Source organism: Rhinatrema bivittatum, chromosome 7, assembly GCF_901001135.1.
Source record: "Rhinatrema bivittatum chromosome 7, aRhiBiv1.1, whole genome shotgun sequence".
NCBI lineage: Eukaryota > Metazoa > Chordata > Amphibia > Gymnophiona > Rhinatrematidae > Rhinatrema > Rhinatrema bivittatum.
Genome location: NC_042621.1, coordinates 272180700 through 272206734, shown reverse-complemented (window position 1 = coordinate 272206734; position 26035 = coordinate 272180700). Strand labels below are relative to the sequence as shown.

The 26035-nt window shown below is 42.4% G+C and overlaps 1 protein-coding gene across 1 annotated transcript in view; it reads right to left on the bottom strand.

The window, feature by feature from the left end:
• PDZD7 (PDZ domain containing 7) overlaps positions 1-26035 on the bottom strand; it is a 149229-nt gene that overhangs the window by 113267 nt on the left and 9927 nt on the right. The window contains exons 2-3 of the mRNA XM_029610248.1: positions 15323-15784; positions 10886-11026 (exon numbers count right to left, since the gene is read on the bottom strand). Coding sequence (XP_029466108.1) covers positions 10886-11026; positions 15323-15515 — 334 coding nt within the window. The 5' untranslated portion in view covers positions 15516-15784. The remainder of the gene's footprint in view (positions 1-10885; positions 11027-15322; positions 15785-26035) is intronic.

Here is a 26035-nt window from a genome sequence, read left to right as displayed (position 1 = left end):
TATGCTCTATTTCTATATTTTTGTATTATAAATATATTCTAAAAGCGGTTTTTCTTAATTAATGATTGTTAAAAGTGATGTGTGAATTCTAAAAACTCTAATAAAATAACTAAGGAATTAAGAGCTGAGAGCATATACTTGCAAAGTAGGGATAAAGAAGATTTAAAACAATCTTTGTGATGTATGCTTATATACATATTATTTAATTTATCTTTTAACAATTAAATCATTTTCACCCCTCCCCTTTTGTTCAGTGAATAACATTAGATAGACAAGAAATAAAGGCACTTCAGCACAATGGCATTATTTAAACAGTTTGAGCAATATCAAATCTTGTAAATAGCTGATTACTGTTGAGGTATATGTTAACAAGTTTATTGCTTCTAAGTTCAGGAGGACATCTCTATCTGTGAACTTGTTTCTTGCACACTTTTGGTTGGTAATACAGTTAGAGGTTTGCAGCAAGAAGTAATTCATTGGGTCTCCCTCCTAAAGAAACTGGACAGCTAAGCCATCTAAGTTTTCCTTCTTTCAGCGTATCCCATCGCTGGCAGTACAGAACTGTGTGTATATAGTTCCGCTTACATCAATCTCGTATTTAAGCGCACTACCTGGACTTGTCTTTCCTCTACTCCCCCCCCCATCTTATTCCTTCATCTCCCTGTTATATATAAAACTTGAATTTCTCCCTTTCCAAACCATGTTCTAGTTCCCTCTGTTAATTGTAAACCAATGTGATATGAAAATGAATGTCGGTATAAAAAAAGTTTTTAAATAAATAAATATGCCAGTGATGGGGGGTGGGAGGGGCGGGGGGGGAAGGGATATTTAAGGGACACGATAAGTGTTAGCTAAGGGTTCTATGAAAGACCTGATAGAAGTTAATAGTTGCACTGAGTGGGTTAAGAGTCATTGAAAATTGTAACAATTTTCCAAACATTTTCTAAAAGTTTCTAGATCTCTGTTCTGATATTAACGTTTTAGTTTGCATTATCATTGAGATGTATATTTTTTTTTAAAAAAAGCAATTGACATTGTGATGTGTATCAAATGTTTGGATGGTTCTAAATGGCTTGTATCACATCCAAAAAATTTGTTCTTAACGGAAGATTGTTCAATAAATAAATTTATGCAAAAAAAAAAAATAAAAATTTGTGATATATCATTGTCTTCTTCAGGGGAAGCAGGAGGACAATCAAATTCCATAGGACAAATGTCTGCAAAGGAAAGTTCAGGGCTGTCAGGTAGTGTAGTTATCACTGCAGGCGCAATCAGCTTGGAAGTGATTTATGGCAGAAGTTCAGCATGCATTGGTAAATGAGGCATAATATAATATAAGAAATAGATAAGGGTCTTTTTATATTTTATACTTTTCTTGGTGTTGCGCTTGCAGCCCACAGTCAGGCCCTCAAGTGGCTCATTCTCCTCCCCTGACGCTGCCAGTGAGGACGCTGCCAGTGAGGCCGCGGCTGAAAGTACTGCCGATGTGGCCGAGCCTTGCCACTGCTAGCATTGCTTTATGGCCTGGAGCGCTGCTGCCACTGCCTTCATGGCTCAAAAACAATCGCCAACACTGCTATGGTCTTCGCAGCTTGGAGGCTCTGACATTCTCTTCCTGCATGGTGTTTATCTAGGCGTGCACACCCCTGTTCACAATTTAAAGGGCCCATGGCAGGAAAAGCTCTGCATCTCTTTCTGACGACATCTAGCATGTAGCCCTATAAAAGAGCTTCTCTGCCAGTCCCTCTTTGCTTTCGCAAGGAGTTGTCCTGCTCCTGGAGTCCTATTTCAGTTCTCCCTCCACGAGTCTTCGGTATTCCAGATGTCGCTTCTTCAAGGTCTTCTGTTTCTTGTTCTTCATCTGGAGCTCCACTATGTTCCATGTTCCTGGTTTCTCATTGGTTCCTGGTTCCTGTCTTCCACCTTCTGTCCTGAGTCCAAGTCTTCGGAGTCTTCCAAGTCTTTGGAATTCTGTTCCTTGTTTTCAGAGTCCTAGTCTTCATCTCCAGAGTATCAGTCCATGTCTTCATTCCAAGTACAGAGTTCCTGCAGGCATGCCAGCGTTGTAGTCTGTGACAGGCTCTGTAGGGCGCCTGATAGCACTAGGCCTGCTTCCAAGTTTCCAAGTCTGTCTTTGCTGGATCAAATCCTCGGAGTCCATCCTTGTTTCTAAGTTTCAAGTTCCAAGTTAAGTTTTGAGTTCCAAGTTCCTAATCATGTTCCTAGTTCTGGGCTTGTGGAACTTGTCCAGCCAGCAGACCACCTTATTCTAATTCATGTTCCTCATACCAAGCCTTGTTCTTTGTCCCATGCCAAGCTCCTTGTCCCAAGTGATGCTCCTCTTCATATTCCAAATCCAGAGTCTGTGCCGCTGTCGGCATGGTCTGCAACCAGCCCACATGCTGTGTTGGGTGCGCTACAGTGTAGGGCTCCTTCTGAGCCTTCATCTTGTCTAAGACTTTAGTGCCTTTGTGTAAGTTCCAAGTCTTCAGAATCATGTTAAAGCCTTCGTCAGTTCTTGTCTTGAGTCTTCTGCCTCCATCTGTCCTGATGCACAAGTCGTACCCAAGTGGCAGGTACGAAAGGGCTATTGAGTGGCCGGAGGGCTACCCCCGAGACCAACATTGTGTTGTTGGGTCTCACTCCTGGGCGTGCAGGTTCAGCGAGGCCTTTAAGCCATGCTCCAAGTTCAAGAGTGTTCTAATCTCAAGCATAGCCCGTGCCCGGATATGTTCACTTACCTACTGCGCATACCTTGGAGCCATGCCCTGGGATTGTGCCATGGCCCAAGGGCTCATGTTTTCCTGGCTTTCAGGCCCCGAGCCTGGCCGCAACAGTTTGCCAAGGCCATGAGTTCGGTGAATGAGTCCCCATGACAGGCCCATTTTCCTGGATTTTTTGCATCTTGTTCCAGCCTTGAATTTTGTCCAAGCTTTGTTAATCTTCTGAATTTTTTTTTAAACGACCCGCAGGAGGTATCTGCATTTGTTCCTGAATTTTTACGACCTGCAGGAAGTGCCTGCATTTGTTCCTGGGTCTTTTACGACTTGCAGGAGGCGCCTGGGTCTTTTACGACTTGCAGGAGGTGCAGGTTTATTCAAGTTCTTCAGTTCATTCAAGTCTTCTGGCTCTCTCCACCTTTTCTGCCTGTGACCCGCAGGAAGCAAATTCATCCAATTCTGTTCAAATTTTCAGCTGTTTCAAGTCTTCTGATTCCATTTTCAGTCTTCTTTCTTAATGACCTGCAGGAGGCACCTGCATCCAAAATTATGTTCAATTCTCAGCTATGTTCCAGCCCTGGATAAAGTCTTGTTCCAAGCCTTCAGCTTTGTCTCTATTTAAGTCTTCAGCTTGCTTCTACCTTTCAGCTATGCTACAGCCTTATGTCTCATATTATTCATCTATCATTCTGCCTTTGTCTAGACTTCAGTTTCTGGTTTTAGAGGATTTAACATCAGTGGTGCCTCTGGATACTCCTAGTTGCCAATACTCAACTTATTGGATTTCAGCCCTAGAAAGTCCTAGAACTATGATTCCATCGTTTTCAAAAAATTCAGCAGAGTATCCATTACCTTTTCCATGATGCATATCTGGATAGAGCCATCTCAAAATCTGAAAGAACTCCTGCCATGGCTATTTTTCAAGTTACCACCCCCAGGGCCATTCTTTCGGAGCTCTTCCCAAGTTGGCTTGGCTTTGAAATCTGGCTGGAAGATACTGATTCATATTCCAGTTCTGCTATTGTGGCAGCTAGTGCTCTCTCCATTAACTGCCAATGGATTTAAATAACAGCTTTCTATCTTTTTCTTTACTTAGCCCTCAAGTGGAACTGATTAGTCAATCTTGGGACCTCACTGTCAACAGCTGTTTTTCCTCCAGAGAGTTTTGGGCTATAGTAGCTATACCCATGGATCAAACCAAAGGATCTTTCTGTCAGCTTTCCTTGGGCTTCTCTTTTCCCAACATGATTGGCAGCTGCTTTCTCACCCAGAATCTTCTGTACTTTATTACATGCTGCTCAAATTCCATCAGTTATGGAACCATATTTCCTGATATAAGTCCTGAAAATTCCATTTCTGTTATAAATCAACATGGATGCAAGTATTAATTGCTTTGGAATACTGAGATTTAAAAACTCCGAATTAAGCTGTGGGAAAACAGGACTGATCCTGAAGAGGGAGAATTCAATAGTGTGATCAGTCTTCTGTGTTCATTGGAAGATCCTGATCCCCGCCAAAATTGTCCAACCCTTTGAGCATTCCTAGATCCACCCGAAAGTTATCTTGGTGCAGAAGCACATGTTGGTTCCCTTGTATGGAATGGGATGCAAGGACTGGGTATGCTAAATTTGCTATTGGTTGAGTTACCACCATTCCAAATTCTGAAAATAATTTCTACGTGTTCAGTAGAGGGCGGAAGAAAAAAGTCAACTTCAGTCTTTCATCGACATTTCTGCCAACGTTTCAATTATATAAAATTGAACCCCCCAATTTGTGCCTGTTCACACTATGGACTAATGAATTAAGGATCATGTTCTCCTCCTGATCATTCTCCAGTCAGCTATTGTCTTGCCTCCCGATCTTGGTGCATAACTTGTGGTTGTTTTTACTTTCTATCATCAGAATCCTGTAGGAGTATTTGCTCCATTGCAAGCCCAAGCTACATAATCTTGTACCATCTGCTTGTAATAAATGCATCTCAAATCATGCCCACACTCCGCTAGAGTTCAGCAGTTCTGGAGATAACCCCATCTTCTGAGGGCGTCAAATTCTTCAGTGATGCTCTCAAGTTCTCCAGATCTCTCATAGCTCCTGACTCTGTAGTTGCAGATGAAGAAATCCCAGAGCAATAAGTGTTCTCTTGGTTACTAACAAATCATCTCTTTAAGGACCATTTGTCCTCCAGCAGCCAACTTGTTTGGGCTTCTGCAATTCGGCTTACCTTATCATGAATCCATACAGCCCCAGCTGCAGAAAGTGCAATATTGATTCTCTTATCAACTAATCAAATGCTGCCATTGCCAGAGTGGCGTATGGACAACAATTTAGTTTGACCCTTATTTTGGTGATATCAAATGAGAGCCTAAGAATTTGGACCAGCATTCCTAGATGATAAATTAAACCAGTGCCTCCACAGTTATGTTTTTGGTTCAAGCTTCTGCCATGTCTTTGACTATGCACTCGCCCTGTCTTTGTGCATGCATTCAGTTATGTCCTTGTTTACATCTTCAGTTTTGTATTCTTTTTTGCTTCAGTCCTGAATCAAGGAATCTCCAGCTCCTACATTTGAACCTCAATTCTACCTATTGGTATTGTCTCCTCAACAGTCATAGAAAAGAGGCTTGAGAAGAGGGCCTTGAGGAGGAGGTACTTGCACTTGCCACCCACAGTCAGGCCCGCAAGCAGCTCACTCACCTCAGACGCCACTAGTCCTCTTCCTGCATGGTGCTTCCCTAGGCAAGTACACACGTCTTTGTTCAAAATTTAAAGGACCCACAGTGGAAAAGCTCCATGGCCCTTTCTGATGACATCTAGCCTGCAGCCCTATAAAAAGGATTTTCTGCCAGTCCCTCATTGCCTTGGCAAGGAGTTGTCCTGCTCCTAGAGTCCTGTTTCAGTTCTCTCTTCATGAGTCTTTTGTGTTCCAGTCTTCACTTCAAGGTCTTTTGTTTCTTGTTCTTCGGCTGAAGCTCCACCATGTTCCATGTTTCTCATTGGTTCCTAGTTCCAGTCTTCTGTTCTGAGTCTTCACCTCATCCAAGTCTTCCAGTCTTCGCCTCACTAAAGTCTTCTGAGTCTTCCAAGTCTTTGGAGTTTTATTCCTTGTTTCCAGAGTCCTAGTCTTCATCTCCAGAGTGTCAGTCCAAGGCTTCGCTCCAAGTACCAAGCTCCTGCAGATGTGCCAGCGTCGTGGTCTGTGACTAGCCTGTGGTGGGCTGTTTAGGGCATATAGTAGCACTAGGCCTGCTTCCATGTTTCCAAGTCTGTCTTCATTGGATCAAGTCCTCTGAGTCCATCCTTGTGTTGCGAGCACAGATGTGCGATCGCTTGCTCAAGAGGGATTGTGAGCCCTTGGGCCATGGCGCAGCTCAGGGAGGAGCCCCAAGACACACACTGTAGGAGGTGAGTGTGTTCAGGCATGGGCTAAAGTAGGAACAAGGCTGGACCAGGGTCAGGACATGGAACAAGGCATGCTCGGACCTCCACTGGACCTGCATGCACCAATGAGACCCAGCAATGCAATGCTGGTCTCAAGAGTAGACTTCCGGCCACTCGGTAGCCCTTCCAGGTCTGCCGCTTGGGAACGATGAGTTCATGGGGCCAGATGGAGGCTGAGGGCAGGAACAAGATGAGACATGGAACTCAGGAACTAGGAAGACTCAGACAAGGTTTCGTGGAACTTGGAAGACTGACAAGGTTTCAGGATTCAGGCACTAGTACAGGGTGAGTACTGCACTGCAGTGCGCCCTACATATGGTCGCGGACCATGCCAAAAGCGAAACAGACTCGGAACCGGAAACATGTCGAACATTCAGGAGAGGCCTGCACTGAAGTGCGCCCTACACAGCCGCCTGTGGCTGGTCGGGGATCACGCTGAAGCGGAGCAGGTTCTGGCTTGAGTCTAGGGCAGGGATGGAAGCAGGAACAAGGTACTCTGAAGACTGGGAACAGGATTCAAGACTTTGGAACTCTGATTCAGGAACAGACCTCAGCGTTAAAAGCAAGGGCCTTCCGGAGGCTTGCGCTGCAGATAAGAAGACAGGCCTTGTTCCACGAAGCACCCTACATAGACCCTCCATGGGCTGGTCTCAGACCATGATGGTGGCACACCAGGAAAGGTGGACAAGCAGGAAACCTGGAAGAAGTATGAAGAGCCGGAGACAGGAACATGGAACATCAGGAAATGGAAAAGGTGACGAAGGAGCTCCGACAAGGAACATCAAACGAAGAGCCATCTAGACGCAAGACGACCATGGAGGACCTTGACCGGAGGGAGACTACAGGCAACTGTGAGACCCGATGTGAAGGCCCCAAGGAAAGAAAGCTGAGCCCTTTTGTAGGACTGGACAAGGCACAGGCTGAAGACGTCATCTTTTGAGGCCGCGGGGCTTTTCCCACTGCTGGCCTTTTAAATGTTGTACTGAGGCGCGCGTGCACGCCTAGAGGCCCAAGGACAGGCAGGAGCAGGCAGCGGCGTTGGTGGCATCCCTGCCGCGTGGAGCGGCAATGGCAGCAGCACCAGGGCTGCATGAAGAGATATCCCACGGCGGCTTCCATGCGCAAAGATGCAAGGTCAGTGGCGGCTTCCATGCCGCGAAGAAGGTGGAGTTGGCGGTGGCACTAGGGCTGCAAAGAGGCATCTCGGCAGCGACTCCTGCCGCGAAGAAACAACAGCGGCCCCTCCTGCTGCTCACAGCAGCATTGGGCTGCAAGGAGTGGCAGTGGCAATCTGGGCGGCCTAGGCCGCAAGAAGAGGACATCCTGTGGCGTTGGGCCGGTGCAGAGGTGAGAAGCTGCTCGCGGGATGGGCTCCGTGAGTAGCATCGTAACACCTTGTTTCTAAGTTTCAAGTTCCAAGTCAAGTTTTGAGTTCCAAGTTCCTAGGCACGATCCTAGTTCCAAAAACTTATGGATCGTGTCCAGCCAGTGAATCACCTTATTTCTCGTTCCACGCTATATTCCTCATTTCAAGTGATGTTTCTTATTCCAAGACTCATTCCAAGTGATGTTCCTCATCATATTCCAACTCCAGAGTCTGCGCCGCCATTGGTGTGATCTGCAACCAGCCCACGGGCTGTGAGAGTGCGGTGCAGCTCAGGACTCCCTTCTGAGCCTTCGTCTTGTCCAAGTCTTCAGTGCCTTTGTCTAAGTTCCAAGTCTTCAGAATCATGTTCCAGCCTTCATCACGTCTTTTCTTGAGTCTTCTGCCTCCGTCTGTCCTGATGCACAAGCCATTCCCAAGCAGTAGGTTCGAAAGGGCTATCGAGTGACCAGAGGGCTACCCTCGAGACCAGCATTGCGTTGTTGGGTTTCTTTCCTGTGTATGCAGGTTCAGGAGGCCTTCCAGCTATACTCCAAGTTCAAAAGTGTTCTAGTCTCAAGCCTAGCTCATGCCTGGTTGTGCTCACCCACCCACAGCGCGTACCTAGGAGCCTTGCCCTGGGGTTGTGCCATGGCCCAAAGGCTCCTGCTCTCCCAGTGTTCAGGCCCCAAGCCTGGCCACAACACTTGGCTTTATTACTATTTTTATTTAATGTATATAAACTGTATGCATATATTAAAATGCATCATTATTTTTCTGATCTAATCCATTATGTTTTCCTTTCTTCCTTTTATCTTGATTTCAACCTTGGTTTTATGTTTGGAAGATAAATTCTAGGACTTTTTCAGAGACTATTTTTGGAAATAAAAACAGAAAATATAAAAAACTGATTATAAAGTATTTGGGATGCAAATTTAAATTCCATTTTCTCTGTCTTTGTGTGACCTTAGCAAGTCACTTTTATCTTCCTGTACTTGTATTTAACCAGCTGTAAACCAGTGGATTAAAAATATTGTTCCATCTCCCCTCATTCCCTTCTGAAGCCTTTATGCATTCTATGTATTAGAAATGTGCTACCAGAAGGAATTGGCATTGCACCTGGAAAGATTACCCCCAGAGATTCTGCCTAACTTTACTGCCAAAAAAAATGCACTTAGTTTTGATTGTTCCAAACTATGTACGTAGTCTAATCCCTTCGCCACACCACCCTCTCGCCAGGGTCCACCTCTACAGTCTGTGGGTAAAAGAATGCACGTTGCTCGACAATACATGCACTTTTACCTCTATGTAGGTTGGGCAGTAACCAAAGGGCTCATTTCCATGAATAAAACACTGTTTTATCCATGAAAATACCTTTGATTACTGCCCTTCCCCCCCAGCCCCATAAATGAGCATATATTTAGCGTGTTTGCAGGGTACAGCTTGAGTAAAGAAGCCAAAAAAGAGATGAGGCAATCACAAAGGCATTCATTTCTTTTTTTTTTTTAAGGATGACCTACCTTCCTTTCAGACTGTAATCATGGGAATTTTGGAAGGCAACAGCAACATAAATAAGAAACGAAAGTAAAACATCTTCCAGTGTTTAACATTCTGGGCTTAGTTATACCAAAGGGTTTCCCCATTGTGTGTCTTTGGGAAAAGAGCTTAGTACATCCAGCCCGTTATGTAAGCTTTGTATGCAATTAACTGCAATGGAAGAGGCCATTTTGTTTATCGGTGATAACAGGGGGATTATTTTTCACTTGGATATCAGCCTATTGAAAGAAGAGGATTTATTTCATACTACAGTACATGAATGGTACACATCCAGGGCCTTACTCAAAAGGGATTTTTTACACACTCTGTACCTATGGAAAAATATCTTTATTGATAACAGTACCTGAATGTAATCCACTTTGAAGCACTGAAAAAAGTGTGAAAAGCGGAATATAAATTTAAAAAAATAAACCCCTTTAAGATGTCAAAGGAAAGAGCAAGGGAAGGAAAGTAAGTAAAATACTGCTGTTTCAATGAATTTGTACTGTCCCTGATGACATCTCTAATAAATAGACAGGTTCACTCATGTCAAGCTGAAGCGATTTAATCATCAAATCTAATATGAGCTGTTGAAAATGGAAAGAATAATCAATTTGATTGCATAGTTCCATTGTCATTGCATTAAACTGGATAAATGGTTGTGTCCAGGCTTATGAACTGCTTTTTAAGGGTAAGATCAAATGGAGACCCTGAGAATTCATCATGACAGCAAATCAGATATGTCTTTAATGCACGACTGGATGATTTGCAATAATGTGAAGCTGAATCCAGGAAAGACAGAGGTTATATGGATTAGGAGACCTCAGTTTGACTTTCCTCCTCTAGAAATATTGATCAAAGGAAAGGTGATACTACTATTCTAGGTGTCACTTAAGATCCTTGCTTAACAACGGAGTCGCAAGTCTCTGCTGTGATAAAGGCCTCTTTTTTTTTCAGCTCCATATCATTTGTAACTTGTACCAATTCTTGCTGATGGAAGATTTGGCTTTAATGCTTCATGCCCTAGTAACAATGCGATCATATTGTAACTCACTTTATGTTTGATTACAAAAAAAAAAAAAATCAGTTATGTGCTGCAGATTGCAGCTTGTTCAAAACAATTGATGCTTACATGATTCTTGGGATGAAAATTAGAAACCATATCACTCCAGCAAGAAATCTTTTCTTGCACAAGTCCTACCCTATGGAATTCTATACCTAAAGCCCAAGACTGGAATAAGATTACCTTACTTTTCAGATGGCATTGGAATCTGCGTAAGATCTTGAATGTAATTTCATTTTGGTCTGTGTTTATTTTATATATTTTTTATAGGATAGTTATGTTGTTGCTGTTATTTGAAGTTGATTATTTTATTTATGGATTTTTATTGGTTAATTAATGTTCTTCTCCTGTACCTTTTACCAAGCTTGGGAGATTAATGTTGGATCTGTCTGTTTGATAACAGAATGTCTGTGTTGGTGTCTTATTTTGATGTATGCTGATGATAAAACTCTTTTTGATTATTTTATATGATCTGCAATTCTGCACACTGCTCAGAGCTGCTTTTTTGAGCAGGTGGTAATAAATAAATAAACCTTATTGAAAAAGACTAGCATACCATGATTAATATCAACTCAAAATATTAATACAGAATTGTGAATGAGGATGAAATCCTCATTCACATATTGAGAACATTGTTAAAGAGCTCTACTTGTGGAATAAATAAATAAATACATAAATGAGAGTCATCAAGTCTTGCTGAATCTTTCCTCCTCCTCATGCATTTACAGATTTGTGAGATACTTAAAAAACAATTGTTTCTCTTACCAGCACTGCTGCCTTGCTCAACTTTGCTAACGAAGATCCCAAGTCCATGCTCTGATCCCCCTCGAACGGTGAATCCTAATTTGCCATCAGGACTTTTATCAACCGTGATGGCAAGGATGGAGTCACTTTCATCACTGCTCGCTGTGAATATATGATGTACACACAAGGTATAACAATGAGATGTATTTAGTGAAATGTTTTGCATTGCTTCAGAGACTCCACATGACATAATCTGGGAGAAATGTGCCCTATAAGAAAATCCAAATGACTTCAGTTTGTAATCTGTATGAAAATATGCATGAATCTTAATAATCAGACCTCCTGATCTCCACTAGGTGGGCCTAGATCCCTGCTCTGGGTATTCCAGCTTTGTAGGAGGAACCATTCTTAACAGTACCTCCCCTAGATGGTAGCTCATTAGTGCATTGGGGGGAGGGGGGGGGCTAGTGGCATAGAGAGTATGGTTATTTGGGTTTTGCTTTTGGGGTGTGAAAAGCTGTTTCGTTTACCTCTGTGTTCGAGTTAGAGCCTCTGGGTCTAACTTAGGCTTTAGAAGAGGATCACTTTCAGGGCATCCCTTGCCTGTTAGGCTCTGTCTCCAGTTTTTGTAAATCGACTTTCCAGTGATATTTTGGAGATTTTTGGATATTCTTGGTCTGAGGTGAGAACCTGGCTCCTAGAGTAAGGATATCCTGGATCTGGTGGCCAGGGAAGGACCCTCTGCTATGCTCCTTTCACTGATGGGGAAGGAGCAGTGGAAAATCATCACCTCAGAGGAAGTTTTGGGACTTTGAAAGTGTTTTTCCTTTTTTGGGTTTGTGAAGAGGTTTAGTACCATCCCTCCTCACATACAAGCTGGGTTCTAGTAGCCTGTTTCTAGCAGAAGACCTTTTTCAAGGTCACATCAGGAGGAGTCCAGACTAGAGTAAGAAGGACGGAGGAAAGAAGCAGGATTTTTGGAGACCCATTCCTGGGATCTCCACCCTTTGGGATACAGGACACAGGCTGCCAGAACTGGACTCTCATGGACCTCAGGTACGATTTTGAGACTAAGAGGAACCTCCTCACACATAGGGATTTCCCTGCCCAACAGATTTCTTATTTTTTTCACTCCCTGAAGGATAAGCTCCAGCCCCGGATTCTATACTGAAGACATATACACAATGTTAGGATTTTACCTGCTACGCAGCCTTATCCTACCTTCATAATGCCTCCCCAGCATCAGAGGCCTTCAGTATGCCTCATTCCTAGTCTTGTCAAATTCCTCCTCACTGCCTTTGCCACGCCCAAGTCACAACCCTATGTAAGCCTGCCTTGCCAGAAGCTCCTTGTCTTCTCATGGTGTCACTTCTGGCTCCGTGACCTGAACCTTGCTCCTGTCTTGCTTACCTGTGTGGACTCACCACTATGATGTACTGCTGCCGCAGAGCCCTACTGGCCCCCAGAACCCAAGGGCTCAGCCTGTGGAGGAGGGAGCTATCAGACAGATGCCACCTCTGTCCACATATTTACCCAGACAACACCATCACAGGACCCAACATCAACTACAACATCTGGAGCTGATTCACCTGCTCTTCTTCCAATGTAATATAAACCATTACCTGCCAGCAATGTCCCTCTGCTGTCTACATAGGACAAACAAGTCAATCCCTAAAGAAATAATAAATGGGCAATAAGTCACACATTAGAAATGGCAACATCCAGAAACCAATAGGAGAACATTTTAAACTTCTAGGACATTCTCTATCTGACATTAAGGTTGCCATACTCCTACAGAGAAACTTCAAAGGAACACGCCAGCATGAAATTGCTGAATTGTAATTCATTGAAAAACTTAACACTATCACCCTAGGACTGAACAAGACAATGGCTTATGACTCACTACAACTATCTGTTCTCAGATCATTCTGCCTTTACACACTTACTCAGTTGTCAGTAGGCCATACTATAATGCCATCAACACTATGTCCTACCTAATTCAATAACTTCTCTTTGTTCTATATATTTTTTACCCATTTTCTGCATATCACTTCATACACCTGTTGAAGTGGACGCTGCCCTTGAAAGCTCATGCCTCAATAAATTGGTTAGTCTATAAGGTGCTACCCTACTCCTGTCACTTTTGCTACACCAGACTAACATGGCTATCCTTCTGAAGGTCATAAGAATGAGTTACCCCTATCCTCCCCCCGCCGACAAAGGAACCTTATTCTGTATACATCCTTTTCTGTATCTAAGGGCCTGATTTACTAAGCTCCTTTCCCATGAACACACAGAGAGAAACTTTCAGACTGGGTGTGCCAGTGCAAAGTCCGTGAGTAATTTTGACCTGTGGACTTTGCACTAGTTTTGAAAGGGAAAGCTTTCCCATCTAAAATTGCCTACAGAAAAGTATGCACGCAAATGTGCACCGTTTTTGTGCAGATAACTCTTTTGGGGAATATTTAAGCACATACGTTTGGAAAACACCTTTAAGTGAAACCCTCTCCCAAAGCCCCACCCCAGGTGAAGTAACACGTGTAGTAGCGCTGTGCGTGTAATTTTACCCTCACATAAAGGAGAATTTTAAAAGCCCTGCTTGGGCCAAAACTGGGAGATAATGCGCCGAGCAGATTTTTAAAGCTGCCCATGAACGAGTGTATCTCCTGCTATGTGCATAAGTCAAACGTTTTTGAAAAAGGGGCAGGGCATGGGTGCATAAATAAATACTTACATGCACAGGCGCGTGCCAGGGTCCTCTGTCGTGTAAACTTTACTACAGCTATGGATGGCACGTAAATAATAAAATGAAAAATTCTAGGCTAGTCAGCGTAACGTACGCAGGTGGAAAGTGCCTATGTACGTAGTTTTTCTTGCTAGCATAGAGTATGCGCGCTAAGACAGTAACTTTCAAATCAGCAAGCAGGCGCACGTGTGCGTGCGTTCGTTTGTCGGCCCACACCCAGGGATGCGGATATTTTATAACTTGCACACGTATATGTGGTGCAAGTTATAACATAGCCTGGCCGCACACACATGTGCGCCAAATTTTAAGTGGGCGCGTGCAGGTGCGCGCAAATGCCACTTCTGACATGTAAATCAGGGGATTTTAAAAAGGGCGCACGCCAGCGCCATTTCCAGTTTTACCAGTTCCTCCCCAGTTCATCCAGTTAACAGACCCTTAAAACCCCGCAGATCTGCAGTTTATCTTTATTTTATAACTTACATGGCATCCACAGCAGAAATAAAAGTTATGGGGCAGGGGGCTTCAGCACGCACTGGATTGCTTAAGTGTTTACGTGCACATCTCAGCTTCACGCCCTGAAACACCCATGCCCTACCCCTTTCTGAAAAATTCCGAGATGTGTGCACTGCGGCATTTACGTGCGGTTCTGGGCGGCTTTTAAAATCTGCTCGGCATGCTCAAGCCCGACATATTCACGCATCCCCTAATTAATGCACGCGTTGGGCTTTTAAAATTCACCTTTAAAAGTGTCTATGTACTGTGCACCTGCTGTTTGTGTGAGCAGCCGTTCAGTTGTAAAATAGAGCATGTATATTTGGAAATGGAATCTACAATTGCTAGTTTTCACTCCCAACCTATTCCCCCCACCCCAATTCAGAACGCCTTTCTTTAAACTCGGCTGCAATGGGAGCTTATGTGTACTTTTAGTCACATAGAGGATGGAAATTTTCAGCCAGGCCAATTTACCTAGGGAAATGGCTTCGAAAATTGTTTTCTTCATGTTGCCGAGCACTGAAGATGCCAAGACAATGTGCGCCCACATACAGGGAAAATGTCCCCCGTCAACACATGAAATACTGCCTAACCTGAAAATTAATTCTACAGTCCGGGCTGTAGATGTACTTTTATTGAGGGCATCCCATCTACTTTTTTATTTTTTTTTTATTCCAGATCCAGATAAGGACAGGTTCTGGAAATAGTTTACTGGTGGCAGAAATCATAAGTAGGAACATATTAAAAAAATAAATAAATAAATAAAGTCAGCCCCTATCAATGCCAACAAGAAGCAGTTCAGAAGACCTTGAAAATGCTAGGGATGTGGTGCCATTTTAAAAAGACATAAAGACATTAACAATATTTGTTAATTTGTTTTGTATCATTTCCCATCTGAAAAAATTGCATGCACTAAATTCTTGTAGCATACACTATTTGCAAAATAACATACATTGTAAAAAAATTGTAATAAATAGCACATGCTAAAATTGAAGGAAAACAGATGGAAAAACCAAACTAAACAAATGAAAAACAAAATAAAATGGTTTTCCCATGCACACCCAGCCTAGACAACAAAGTTGCTATTGGAAGCAGGTCTGAGACGGCTTTCTCTTTAAAATGCAAGAGTAAAGGTAGGATCATCTTATTTTGGAAGTCCAACAAACAGACAAAAACCCAGCTGCAAGAGGAAATGACCAACAATTTGTAGTTCTGCTTACCTTCCAAAGGAGAATTTATAAGAATGACCCTTCCCATGGGAGAGGAGGCCCGATGCCCCCTGAGATGACCATTAATCTGCCTATTGTGCTTCCTGTTCAAGTGTCGTGTCAATGCACTTGCATCCCCAGATATATTTCTGGAATAGGGGGAAGTGTTAGTTTCTCTTCGTACGGTGTTCATTGCATGTGCCATGACAAAGAGCAGTAGATGTCATGAAGATGTCAGGAGTTGGTATAACTTCTAACCCCACAAAAACGTCCCAAGCAATGCTGGAAAGTGTACTCTTACGGGCTCAGGGGGGCAGTTTCATTTTGGCCATTCATGTTGTTTCCCACCAAAAAATCTGTATGTTTGGCATATTGTAATCAAAGGGATTTCTTCATGTCCTGGTTAAAAATCTTAAGGCTGCAACTTCCATTGTGTCCTACTTGTATTTTTCTCTTCAGTCAGATCTGACTCTTCTGTAGCCAAAATGACAAAAAGAAAAAAAAAAGGGTTACATGATGGAATTGCGTATAGTGCCATGATAGTTTCCTAGTGAAGCAGATAGTTCAGTAATCTGCTATTTTGGTAGGATTTTTTCATACTTTGGACAGTTCAACAATGCAAGCTCATAATTTATTAAGAAAATTGGGAAGAGAAACATCTCTCCATCAATAGTAAATACTTGCCACATCAAGTCTGAATTTAACGAGTGACTCTATACATGGTGTGGGGGTCTCCAAAACACTGCAGTGTTATATTTACATCTACCATTGAGCTCTTCTGTGAATAAATAGGTAAACGGGTTCACTGATAAAGATACTAGGTACATAGATTACAAATATAGGGCCCAAAACTCTTCTCTCTCTACTCCCACATCCTATGGACCTCTACACTTCTCTCTTCTCCCATAAAGGATGTCTTCCCCAAGTGGAGGACGCTCCTAGTGGTAGCAGCAGTAATGGCAACAAGCGATAGGTGGGTGTGGGCCTATGAGCAGTGAGCACACACTGATTCACAGGCCCATGCTGACTGACTGCCACCATCTCCCAGTTCTACTGCAGGAGCATCAGGGAGAGGGAGGAGGGACAAAGTGGATGAAGGAGCAGAAGTCTCTAGAGGTCCTTGGAAGGGAGAAGGTAATGAGCAGAGATTCAGTGAGAAGGCTGGGGGCGAGGTAGGAGTGCAGTTCTCAGGGATTGCAGGTGCTGATGTGGAGGCCACAGGAGGTGGGTAGAACATCTGGAAGTCTGGGAATAAAAGAGTAGTGGAAGGAGTAGCAGTCACAGGAGAAAGGTTGAAGGGGGGGGGGGGGGGAGTAGCCAAGGTTGTGGGATGGGGCGGGGAGAGGTTAGACATAGGAATTAAAAGTGAGTTTTGCTAGTCTGGGACCCCCCTCTTGAGCTGCTCTAAATCCAAAACAATTGCTTAATCTGTGTAGGTATAGCACTGACTCTCTTCATTCTGTACTTTTATGTAGACCTACCCTTATCCCAACCAGACATGGACACACTCATCGTTTTTTGGTCACTCTGAGGAATAGCTACAAGAAATAATTCATTCAACCAAGGTCAAAAATACATGCTAACATCATGAAAAACTCTTTACACTATCAAGTAATATATTTGATACTAAGGATACAGAGCCCTTCCTACTGACCTTCCATCAAGGTCTCCCACATCCTATGGACCTCTACTCCTCTCCAAAAATAGTGCTCAATGGCACTATTTTTGGAGATACTATTTATTTATTTAAAAGTTCTTATATACTGCTTATACGATTGGTTAATTGATCTATGCGTTTTACAATTTAAAGACATACATAAAATTCAAAATAAAACAATTTTAAGAAAAAGCGAGATACAATAAAACAAGCACTAGGGTGTCTCCAAAAAAATAACAATGAATACATAAAGATCATGATACATATGATTAGAACCATCAGTAGTATCAACCACTCAAAATCAAAGTAACATAGTAATGACGGCAGACGAACAAAAAAAATGGTCCATCCAGTCTTCCCAGCAAGGTTCCCTTGGTAATATGTACCAGGCCATGTAGGTCAATCCAGGTTTCTCTTAAGGACAGGAATATTTACAATCAAAATCCAAGCAACTGTCAAACCCATAAAAAAATTACTGCTAGCAACATTTTTACTGGGTGAGGAGCCTTCCAGAAAATGACAGCAACGTTGACTTGCTTTGCTTTTGGACTTGACCGTAGAAGCAGTCCTGTGCTTTTCCCCTTATGTCTGCGTATCAGTACCCCAGACTGTAAAAGTCATGGCCTGTGTTGGTTGCCGTCTGAATCCAATACCCCTTTCCCTCCACTCCTCCTCCCCTCCCCCGTCAAAGCGGAGAGTGATGCAGTTGCATCAAAAGCATCAAGGCTTATTGGTTGAAGGTAGTAATCCCTGTACTTCTAATAAGGGTAGTAACTTATGAGGGACACTCATGAAAATAAAAGTGTCACGGAAACAATCTGATCACTCCAAGGTTTTTAATCATAGGTCCCAACATCCTAGAGTTCTTTTTTGAAACTTTTTTTTTTTTTTTTTTTAATGCTGTTAAAAGTCTCTTACAAGGTAGTACTCAAGTTAATTCACTCTAAAGCTTTTTTTTTTTTTAAAACAAATTACATCAAGTCCCCAAAAACTCACACACTGCAAAAGCCATTCCTTCATTAACTGGTAACCATTCCATGAAAAATCCATATAAAGGTATTTGCATATTTCACAACAGCTTTACTTTGCTGCACATCATCTTGGGCAGTTTAACTGTAAGGGCGATTCATAAATTATTAAATTAAACAGCTGCTTCCTCACAAGTTTGATTAAATCAATTGGTACTGTTGATATAGGGATACTACATGAAGAAAGCTCAGTGACTGGAATTTCTACAACATATGCTGCTTTTTAAGCAGAGGCTCAATCCTATGAGAAGCAGTGCAGATACTGCAAGATGATATGAGAGAATACCTGGATCTGAACTATTTATTTTGGGTGTTTGTTTTTAATATTGTGTCTGTTTTCATGTTAGCTGCTAAGAACACCGTATGATGCGGCATATAAATATTTTAAAATGGAATATATAAATAAATTCATAAATAAAACTATGAAATATCAGTAGCACGTTGGCAGACACTTCTGAAGAAAATTCCACTCTCAAACTCTGACTGGATTACATAAGAACATACCATACAGGGTCAGACCAAGGGTCCATCAAGCCCAGCATCCTGTTTCCAACAGTGGCCAATCCAGACCATAAGAACCTGGCAAGTACCCAAAAACTAAGTCTATTCCATGTTACCATTGCTAATGGCAGTGGCTATTCTCTAAGTGAACTTAATAGCAGGTAATGGACTTCTCCTCCAAGAACTTATCCAATCCTTTTTTAAACACCGCTATACTAACTGCACTAACCACATCCTCTGGCAACAAATTCCAGAGTTTAATTGTGCGTTGAGTAAAAAAGAACTTTCTCCGATTAGTTTTAAAATGTGCCCCATGCTAACTTCATGGAATGCCCCCTAGTCTTTCTATTATCTGAAAGAGTAAATAACCGAGTCACATCTACCCATTCTAGACCTCTCATAATTTTAAACATCTCTATCATATCCCCCCTCAGCCATCTCTTCTCCAAGCTGAAAAGTCCTAACCTCTTTAGTCTTTCCTCATAGGGGAGCTGCTCCATTCCCCTTATTTTGGTCGCCCTTCTCTGTACCTTCTCCATCGCAATTATCTTTTTTGAGATGCGGCGACCAGAATTGTACACAGTATTCAAGGTGCGGTCTCACCATGGAGCGATACAGAGGCATTATGACATTTTCCGTTTTATTAACCATTCCCTTTCTAATAATTCCCAACATTCTGTTTGCTTTTTTGACTGCTGCAGCACACTGAACCGACGATTTCAAAGTGTTATCCACTATGATGCCTAGATCTCTTTCTTGGGTTGTAGCACCTAATATGGAACCCAACATTGTGTAATTATAGCATGGGTTATTTTTCCCTATATGCATCACCTTGCACTTATCCACATTAAATTTCATCTGCCATTTGGATGCCCAATTTTCCAGTCTCACAAGGTCTTCCTGCAATTTTATCACAATCCGCTTGTGATTTAACCACTCTGAACAATTTTGTATCATCTGCAAATTTGATTATCTCACTCGTCGTATTTCTTTCCAGATCATTTATAAATATATTGAAAAGTAAGGGTCCCAATACAGATCCCTGAGGCACTCCACTGCCCACTCCCTTCCACTGAGAAAATTGTCCATTTAATCCTACACTCTGTTTCCTGTTTTTTAGCCAGTTTGCAATCCACGAAAGGACATCGCCACCTATCCCATGACTTTTTACTTTTCCTAGAAGCCTCTCATGAGGAACTTTGTCAAACGCCTTCTGAAAATCCAAGTATACTATATCTACCGGTTCACCTTTATCCACGTGTTTATTAACTCCTTCAAAAAAGTGAAGCAGATTTGTGAAGCAAGACTTGCTCTGGGTAAAGCCATGCTGACTTTGTTCCATTAAACCATGTCTTTCTATATGTTCTGTGATTTTGATGTTTAGAACACTTTCCACTATTTTTCCTAGCACTGAAGTCAGGCTAGGGGAACAACAAAAGGGATGCCACAAAGAAGCCTTTTTCAATTCTTTATTGGTGGAGACGTGAAAAACTGCCCGACTCTGGCCGAGTTTCGCCACATAAAGTGGCTGCCTCAGGAGCTTAATTAGCATCAACCGTGATTAAAATTCTATCGGTTCCGTTCATCAACGGTGCCATATACGTTTAGCTGCACTCTAGTGGAGACGATCTGTGCTGTGCGCAGCTAAACGTATATGGCACCGTTGATGAACGGAACCGATAGAATTTTAATCACGGTTGACGCTAATTAAGCTCCTGAGGCAGCCACTTTATGTGGCGAAACTCGGCCAGAGTCGGGCAGTTTTTCACGTCTCCACCAATAAAGAATTGAAAAAGGCTTCTTTGTGGCATCCCTTTTGTTGTTTCCCTTCGGTTCTACTGGATCGCCTATCTTGCTGTTTTTTGGGTCCGTCCCCACTGAAGTCAGGCTAACCGGTCTGTAGTTTCCCGGATCGCCCCTGGAGCCCTTTTTAAATATTGGGGTTATATTTGCTATCCTCCAGTCTTCAGGTACAATGGATGATTTTAATGATAGGTTACAAATTTTTACTAATAGGTCTGAAATTTCATTTTTTAGTTCCTTCAGAACTCTGGGGTGTATACCATCCGGTCCAGGTGATTTGCTACTCTTCAGTTTGTCACAGGCCTACCACATCTTCTAGGTTCACCGTGATTTGATTCAGTCCATCTGAATCATTACCCATGAAAACCTTCTCCATTACGGGTACCTCCCCAACATCCTCTTCAGTAAACACCCAAGAAAAGAAATCATTTAATCAAACACTTCTTTTGCCTGTAACACTGAGTACTAAACTGTTTAGCCTTTCTTCATAAGGGAGCTGTTCCACCCTCTTTATTTTTGCTGTCCTTCCTTTTCTAGTTCTGCTATACCTTTTTCGAGATGGGGCGATATTAAAGTTTCACTATGTGAGCATAGTAAGACATTTATTTATTTATTTAGAGCTTTTGTATACCGGCATTCATGATACAACCATATCATGCCAGTTTACAGGTAACAAGGGGTGTAATAACCTTAAGCATTTAACAAGTGGAAAGGAACAAAAGTTACAATAAAACAGGGTTGCTGGAACTGGGGGAGGAAGGAAACAAGAGAAGGAGTAACTTTACAGTAAAAATTATTTACATTGTGCTGAAAGGTCTCTTAATAGACATAAGGCCAGTATTCCCCAGGCAACACCCCTAGCGAGATTCACTACCCCAGACACAAGACCGGTATCCTGTTGGCATCTCTTTGACAGGACCCGCTATCCAAATCACAACATGCCACACTCACACTGAATCAATACAACTGTAGATGCCAGTAATATACATATTATTTGCTCAGTTATGCTTTAGAAAGCAATGCCAGCAGAGATAATACACAGATATAGCAAAGGCAATGGTTACAATAATAATGCAGTATAATACTCGACTGATTTTCAAAGGGACCCAGGAAAGCAGTATGGCTTTCAAAAATATAGACTGTGTCAAAATGGGGATGTTCCTGGAGGAAGAACCAGAAGACTCGAAGATAATGGGTAAGGTGGAACAACAGTGAGCCAAAGTAAAAGGAGCTTTTACAGAGGCAACAAATCTATACGTTAGAAAAGTAAACAAAAGTAGAGGAAAAATAAATTGATCTGGTTCTCAAAGGAGGTGGCTGAAAAAATTCAGGCAAAAAGAACAGCATTCAAGAAGTATAAAGGATCCCAAAAAGAGGAACACAGAAAAGAACACCTGGTGAAACTGAGGGAGAAGAAAGAAATCAGGCAAGCAAAAGGTCAAGCAAAAGCAAGGATTGCCAAAGAAGTAAAGCGAGGTGATAAAACATTTTTCAAATATATTAGAGAAAGAAGGGAGGCCCAAAATGTTACAATGAAATTGAAAGGTGACAAGGAGAAATGTGAAAAGAGAAGAAGAAATGGCAGAAATAGTAAACAAATACTTCAGTTCGATGTTCACTAAAGAAGACCCTAGCGAAGGAACGTTACTGGTTGACAAGACTGTAGATGGGAATGGGGTGGACGAAACTCTGTTTACAGAAGAGAACATATGGGAAGAGCTAGGAATACGTAAAGTGGACAAGGCCATGGGGCCAGATGAGGTTCATCCCAGGACACAGAGAGCTCAGAGATTTGCTGGCGGGTCCGCTGAAGGGCCTGTTCAATAGATCCCTTTGGGAGTGGTGCCTCATGATTGGAGAACAGCGATGGTGGTCTTGCTACACAAAAGAGTAGTAGCAGAGAGGAGGCTGGAAACTACAGACCAGTTAGCCTCACCTCAGTGGTGGGAAGATTAATGGAATCTCTGCTAAAGGACAGGATAGCGAACTATCTACAATCTGGTGGGTTGCTGGACCCTCGGCAGCATGGATTCACCAGGGGAAGGTCCTGTCAGACAAATCTGATTGGTTTTTTTTTTTATTGGGTGACTAAAGAATTGGATTGAGGAAGAGCGCTTGATGTGATCTACTTGGATTTCAGCAAAGCTTTTGATACAGTCCCACATAGAAGGCTAATGAATAAAATTAGAAGTTTGGGAGTCAGCGCCAAGGTGGTGGAGTGGATTACAAATTGGTTGACTGACAGGAGACAGCGTGTTATGGTAAATGGAACCTACTTTGAAGAGAGCACACTGTACCACAGGAATCTGTTTTGGGACCAGTTCTGTTCAACATCTTTGTGAGCAACACTGCGGAAGGGATAGACGGTAAATTTTGTCTATTTGCGGATGATACTAAAATCTGCAACAGAGTGCACCCACCAGAAAGAGTAGAGAGAATGAAAAGTGATTTAAGAAAGCTTGAAGAGAAGTCAAAGACTTGGTGGATGGGATTCAATGCCAAAAAGTGCAGACATGCATTAATCCAAAAGAACTGTATGTGATAAGGGGTGAAAGTCTAATGTGCACGGACTGGGAGAGGGACCTGGGGGGATAATGTATGGCAATCTGAAGGTGGGGAAGCAATGTGACAAGGCAATAGCTAAAGCCAAAAGAACGCTGGGCTGCACAGAGAGAGGAAGAATCAGTAAGAAAAAGGAGGTGATCATGCCCTTGGTACAGGTTCTTGGTAAGGCCTCACCTGTAGTACTGTGTTCAGTTGTGCAAACAGTATTTAAAAAAGAAGGATAGAGACAGGATGGAGGTGGTTCAGAGAAGGGTGACTAAAATGGTGTGGGATCTGTATTGGAAGACTTATGAAGAGAGGCTGAAGGATCTAAATATGTATACCTGGAGGAGAGGAGATGCAGGGGAGATACGATCCAGACTTCCAGATTCCTGAAAGGTTTTAATGATGCATGAACTTTGAACCTTTTCTGTTGGAAAGTAGACAGTAGAACTAGGGGTCACGAAATGAAACTCCAGGGGGAGATGACTCAGAACCAACGTCAGGAAATATATCTTCATGGAGAGGGTGGTGGATGCCTGGAATGCCCTTCTGGAAGAGGTGGTGAGGACAAAAACAGTAAACAAATTAAAAAAAAAAAAAAAGACATGGAATAAACACTGTTGATCCCGAAAGTCTAGAGCATGGAAATGAAAAAAAGAGTTCATTGGGGGTAACCTGCATGGAATGGCAGTTACAATCCTTAACCAATTAGCTTTCATGATTTTGACACAATTGCAACATTGCTCTCTATTTCAATGATGGAGGGTGAAAGAAAAATTGGATTCAAAAGACAACAGACACTGGGCCCTGACTTTTATGGTCCAGGTTACTGTTATGTAGACATTAGTGATAAAGCACAGGACTGCTTTTACGGCCAAGTCCAAAAACAAAGCACTTTCAAGCAGCATTGTCTGAATTATCAAGGCTGCTCACCCCATACATATGTTGCTAGAAGTATTACTACTCTTAACATAAGACTTGGGGATAACTTGCACAGAGCAGCAGTTACCACCCTTAACACCGCTCTCCCGGTGCACACACAGAATAAAGGGGTAAAGCTAGTGCGTCGAAAACGCACGTCCAACCGCGGGTTAACAGTGCACTCCGCCGGAGCGCACTGTACTGTATCGGCCTGTAAGAGAGGACAAGGTATCAACTGGAGGGAAAGCCTAGTTGCAGGATCACTTTCTGGTCCACCAATGTGATGTCTCCTTCCAAATGACTTTACTGCTCTAAATCAACACAGGGGCTACCAGACTGGAGTTGGGACCATTCTACTATGTCCCTGAAGGTTTCCTCTATATACCTGTCAGTCTTTCTCAGCAATTCCAGATCTGCCACTCTGACTCTAAAGACCAGAAGACTCGTTCTCGGAGAGCCAGGAGCTCTTTGTACCAAGTGCGCGCACACACACAGAACCTCTCGCTGATAATTAGATCATCATACATATGGCATCTGGTATAAAAAACTGAATTATCCCCATTTTGCTGCTGGGCCACTGTTTGCATATTAATGTTGTTGAATTGATAAACTTATTTAAATCTTTTTTCAGTATTAGGTATGCTTAATCAAATTTAAGTGTGTTTTATGTTACTTGCCATTGGCCAGCAATAGGATTAAAATTAGTCATTTACTAAAATCAGGATTACATACACATTGATGTAAATTCCTAATTGACTTATTATGAAACTAATTTTCTCCTAATTGGGAGGAAATTGGTCTATATATTTATATATTAGTCCATATATCTATTGGTCTATATAATCAAATAAATGTTATTAGGGTGGGAAATCAAACACTAGTTCTCACACCTTTTCAGAACAAAGCACGCAGAATTAATTCAACTTTCAAACTATTTTCTCAGCACACAAAATATACTCAAGCTACACACAGGATTAATTCAAGCTTGCAAACTAATTAGCCAGCACGCAAAGATACACAGGATTAACTGAAACTCAAACTAGTTTCCTGGCACACAAAGATACATTCAGGCTACATAAAAGATTAAATCACACTCTCAAACTACTTTTCTCAGTACTCAATATTCATATATAGCAATAGCTCAACTCTCAAACAAATTGTTTAGCTTTCCCCAGCAAGCTGATATTCACAAGTCCTGCTCACCCACCAGCAGATGCAGCCTCTGCTATTAGCACTCCCTCAGATCTGCTCAGCAATCCATAATGTAAAGTCTTCATTAATAATAGGGCCTCTCTCTAATAAAGAAATCTCCTCTCCCAGCTCATTTCTTATGTTGGGAGGGAGCACTGTATTTTCTTGCAATGAGAAGATCCACTCCTGCATCCAAATACTTCAAAGGTAATAATGCATACAAAGCTAACATTTTTCAGAGGAAACAAATGTTCTAGAACAAGAGGCCATGGCATGAGACTTGAGGAAGTTAAACTTAGCAGCAACACTGGGAAATATTTTTTTCATGAAAAGGATTGTGTATGCATGGAATGGTTTACCAGGGGGAGGTGGTGGAGACAAACAGGGACAGAATTCAAGAAAGCATGGGATAAGCATGGTCAGGAAGAAGTGAGAGGAACATAAGAACAAAGGTTTTGCCATAGTGGGTCAGACCAAAGGTCCATGAAGCCCAGTATCTTGTTTCCAACAGTGGCCAATTCAGGTCACAAGTACTGTACCTAGCAGTAGACAGACACACAATATTGAAGTAGGAGAGATTGTTAGCTTCATCTAGGATGAACCCAATTCTAGGATGAACCCAATTGTAAGATCCGTCTAGACAGAGAATCTACAGACGGGCGTGGTTCCATGCCCCGCCCGGAAACGCCCCCAGTGTCAATTAGTGACGTTGAACAAGAAGCAGGAACATTTAGCGGACGTGGTAGGGACTAGTTCCCTACCAGGTCCGCCCAATCTGAACAAAGTAATTAAGCCAAACAAGACATAGGCTTCCATCAGGTCCGCCAGCCCCGAAAAGGAAAAACATCAAAAATTAAATGAGATAGCACGGTTGGGTATAAAAACAGAACAATACACAAACGTAAGGGTTTAGCCGCCTTCAACAATAGATACATTAGGTTATCTGAATTGTAAATAAAAGCCTGTAGAGGGAGAACACAGAAAAGATAATTAATCCTAACTACACACACTTGAGGTAGCCTCAATCTGACAGAGATTGGGAGGTGTGTACCTAAGGCAGGTATAAAAAGAGTCAGA